The sequence below is a fragment of the Babylonia areolata genome, chromosome 5 (assembly GCF_041734735.1).
Source record: "Babylonia areolata isolate BAREFJ2019XMU chromosome 5, ASM4173473v1, whole genome shotgun sequence".
Taxonomy (NCBI): Eukaryota; Metazoa; Mollusca; class Gastropoda; order Neogastropoda; family Buccinidae; genus Babylonia; species Babylonia areolata.
The window spans coordinates 4,336,562-4,341,561 of record NC_134880.1 but is presented as its reverse complement, the minus strand read 5'-3'; the positions used below and the strand labels follow the sequence as shown (position 1 = coordinate 4,341,561).

The following is a 5,000-nucleotide window of genomic DNA, read 5'->3' as shown; positions in this document are numbered from 1 at the left end:
TCAGATTGAAAGTCCAACGCTTTAACCATTCGGCTATTGCGCCCGTCCAACAACCATCTAACCCACCAAACAACAAACAACTATAATCACCTGTTCTTCAGGCAGTCCGAAATACGGGCTCACAACCTAAAGCCAAATGTACTGTTCCTCAAACCTCTTTGATAACAACGAACAAGAAGATGATGATGGTGATGATGATGATGATGATGATGATGATGATGATGATGTTGTTCAGTTCAGTTCAGTTCAGTAGCTCAAGGAGGCGTCACAGCGTTTGGACAAATCCATATAGGCTACACCACATCTGCTAAGCAGATGCCTGACCAGCAGCGTAACCCAACGGGCTTTAGTCAGGCCTTGAGAATGATAACAACAAATACATGGATAAATCATCAGATTAATGAAGAAAAAAATGTTAATGATAATGACAGCCAACCAGTGAACTGATCAGCCAAACAAACATCATATTAACATATCGAAATACATACAGTTTAAACTGTGTGAAGACACATGGAATCTATACAAGGAAGGTTTCTGAAAAAAAAAAAACACTCACAAAAAAAGCAATCAGCAAAAAAAAAAAAAAAAAAAAAAAAAAAAAAAAAAGTGGTGCGGAAGGAGCATTGTGATAGGAGACTATAGCGTGGGTCTGATTTGAGTAGGGAAGAGCGTTAAAAGCAATACATACCCACTAACATGTACACAACCACCCCCCCCCCCCCAACAACAGCAGCAATAACTACCCACCCGGTCCGCCCACAACCAGTCACCCACCCAACTAAGCATACCGAAATGACCCAACCAACACTCCAAAACCCGCCCACCCATCCAACACCTGCCGTCCCCTCCCCCACCGCTCCCCCCCCCAACCAACACTGCTAACTAACTGATCAACCCAACCACCTACATCCCAGCTAACACCCACCCACCCACCCACCACCCGACCAGCCAGTTTACCAACCAGGCAATCTACACCCACTCATCCCCTACCACCCACCCGATTAACACACCCACTCATCCCCTACCACCCACCCGATTAACACACCCACTCATCTCCTACCATCCACCCGATTAACACACCCACTCATCCTCTACCACCCACCCGATTAACACACCCACTCATCCCTTACCACCCACCCGATAAACACACCCACTCATCCCCTACTATCCACCCGATTAACACACCCACTCATCCCCTACCACCCACAAGATTAACACACCCACTCATCCCCTACCACCCACCCGATAAACACATCCACTCATCCCCTACCACCCACCCGATAAACACACCCACTCATCCCCTACCACCCACCCAATAAACACACCCACTCATCCCCTACCACCCACCCAATAAACACACCCACTCATCCCCTACCACCCACCCAATAAACACACCCACTCATCCCCTACCACCCACCCGATAAACACACCCACTCATCCCCTACCACCCACCCGATAAACACACCCACTCATCCCCTACCACCCACCCGATTAACACACCCACTGATCTCATACCACCCACAAGATTAACACACCCACTCATCCCCTGCCACCCACCCGATTAACACACCCACTGATCTCATACCACCCACCCGATAAACACACCCACTCATCCTCTACCACCCACAAGATTAACACACCCACTCATCCCCTACCACCCACCCGATTAACACATCCACTGATCTCATACCACCCACAAGATTAACACACCCACTCATCCCCTACCACCCACCCGATTAACACATCCACTCATCCCCTACCACCCACCCGATTAACACACCCACTCATCCCCTACCACCCACCCGATTAACGCACCCACTGATCTCATACCACCCACCCGATAAACACACCCACTCATCCCCTACCACCCACCCGATTAACACACCCACTCATCCCCTACCACCCACCCGATAAACACACCGACTCATCCCCTACCACCCACCCGATAAACACACCGACTCATCCACCTACCACCCACAAGATTAACACACCCACTCATCCCCTACCACCCACCCGATAAACACACCCACTCATCCCCTACCACCCACCCGATTAACACACCCACTCATCCCCTACCACCCACCCGATTAACACACCCACTCATCTCCTACCATCCACCCGATTAACACACCCACTCATCCCCTACCACCCACCCGATAAACACACCCACTCATCCCTTACCACCCACCCGATTAACACACCCACTCATCCCCTACCACCCACCCGATTAACACACCCACTCATCCCCTACCACCCACCCGATTAACACACCCACTCATCCCCTACCACCCACCCGATAAACACACCCACTCATCTCCTACCACCCACAAGATTAACACACCCACTCATCCCCTACCACCCACCCGATTAACACACCCACTCATCCCCTACCACCCACCCGATAAACACACCCACTCATCTCCTACCACCCACCCGATTAACACACCCACTCATCCCCTACCACCCACCCGATTAACACACCCACTCATCCCCTACCACCCACCCGATAAACACACCCACTCATCTCCTACCACCCACCCGATTAACACACCCACTCATCCCCTACCACCCACCCGATAAACACACCGACTCATCCCCTACCACCCACCCGATAAACACACCCACTAATCCCCTACCAGCCACCTGATTAACACACCCGCTCATCTCCTACCACCCACCCGATTAACACACCCACTCATCCCCTAACACCCACAAGATTAACACACCCACTCCGATAAACACACCCACTGATCTCATACCACCCACCCGATAAACACACCCACTCATCCCCTACCACCCACCCGATAAACATACCCACTCATCCCCTACCACCCACCCGATAAACATACCCACTCATCCCCTACCACCCACAAGATTAACACACCCACTCACTCACACAGCTACACTCAGTTAACCTACCCCACCCAGTCAACCAACCACCTGACCACCCACTCAGTCCCACCCGCCCCACCCATTCATCCACTCAACAACCTAACCCGTCAAGCCAAACAAAGCACCAGACCCAGCCAGTTATACCGATCTACCCAGACATCCACCCTCCGTCCCAACTAAAACACACACTCACACGATCAATAGCACACCTCCTATTGACCCAACTTTCCCACCCACACACCCAACTATTTCTGCTGGTATACGTAATTGTCTTCTTTAAAAAAAAAAAAAAAAAAAAGATAAAAAAAGTCGGATAAAAGTACTAACTATCCGTACTTGCTTTTTTTTTGTGTGTGTGTGTGTGTGGAAATATCATTTCCCAGGCGCCAACTATAAAAAAAAACAACAAAAACACAATGACCCACCCAGTCTTCTTAACCCATCAGCCATCCTTCCTCTCAGCTAACACCCCCTACCCACCCACCCACCCACCCATCTCACATCCTGACCACCCACCCAGTTATTCCACCCACCCACCTAACACACTCACTCACCCACCCACTCAACCACCAGCCCGACACCCACCCACCCACCTAGCCTACTTCACCCCGCCAACTGACCTCCCGACCACCCACCCAATTTATTCCACCCACCATCCCACCCTTCCAGGACCCCACCTCCCAACCAACACACCCACCCAACCACCCACCTCCCACCCAGCTAGCAAACCCACCCACCCACCTTACAAACTCACCCACCCGACTACCCAACTATCATACCCTCCCGATTCTTCCAGCCATGTACCCATCCAACCACCAACCCGCCACCCACCTACCCAACAAACCCACCCAAATGACCACCCAACTATCATACCCACCCGATTCTTCCAGCCATCTACCCATCCAACCACCAACCCGCCACCCACCTACCCAACAAACCCACCCAAATGACCACCCAACTAACATACCCAACAAACTGGTCCACCTGCCCACCCAACTAAACACAATAACCAGCCAAACCGACACCCACCCACGCACCCACCTCACCCCACCAACCCCAATGCCCGACCACCCACCAAGTTACTCCACCCGTCCTCCCACCCGCCCACCCAACAGTCCACTTTCCCTCCCAACTAACCCACCCATCCACTGCCCATCCAACAGTCCACTCTCCCTCCCAACTAACACACCAACCCATCCACCCACCAACCCACCCACACGACCACCCACCTGAACCCACCCACACCAATCTACCAACCACACGAACCCACCTATCTACAAAAAATCCACCCCACCCACCACGCACTCACCGACACACATACCCCCCCCCCCCCAACCATCTCACCTCTCCACACCCACTAACACGTCCACAACCACCCTCCAACAACAACAGCAGAAACCCACCCACAACCACCCACTCACCCACCTAAACTAACCCACCCATCAACCCATCCACTTTACCGAAACAACCACCCCTCCAAAACCCGCTCCCCAAACACCGCTAAACCCGCCCCCCCCCCCCCCTTACACACACATACGCACCCACACACTCCTCCACCCTCCTCCACAGACCTTCAGCCATCCCACACACACCCCGCCCCCAACCCCGTGCCGTGCTGCCCGTGCAGGTGATCTGGAGACGACTGGCCGACCCTGTGCCCATTGCCGTGGGCACCACCAAGTTCACGGCGGGCAAGAAGTACAGGGTCCGGCGCAAGGGCGACGACTGGCAGCTGATCATCAAGAACGTCGACCACAGTGACGCTGGGGAGTACGAGTGCCGCCTGACTGGCAGGGACGATGTGGCTGACATCCTGTCCATCATCATCCCCAGTGGGTTCATGGTGGTGGTGTTGGTGTTGGTGTTGGTGTTGCAATGGTGGTAGTAATGTTGTTGTTGGTGATGGCAGTGTTGTTGTTGTTGTTGTTGGTGGTGGTGGTGGTGATGGTGTTGTGGGTGTTGCTATTGTTGTCATTGTTGTTGTTGGTGGTGGTTGTGGGGGTGTTGTGGTTGTTGCTGTTGTTGTTGTTGTTGTTGCTGTCAACCTCAGGAGGCTTCAAGCAAAAGCCAAGGTGAGGGCAGACACCGTCAACGACTTCCTGTTTGCT

General features: G+C 52.7%; 1 protein-coding gene across 1 annotated transcript in view; it reads left to right on the top strand.

The window, feature by feature from the left end:
• Positions 1–5,000, top strand: part of LOC143281877 (protein amalgam-like) — a 27,728-nt gene that overhangs the window by 3,174 nt on the left and 19,554 nt on the right. Inside the window, exon 3 of the mRNA XM_076587144.1 lies at positions 4,520–4,724. Coding sequence (XP_076443259.1) covers positions 4,520–4,724 — 205 coding nt within the window. The remainder of the gene's footprint in view (positions 1–4,519; positions 4,725–5,000) is intronic.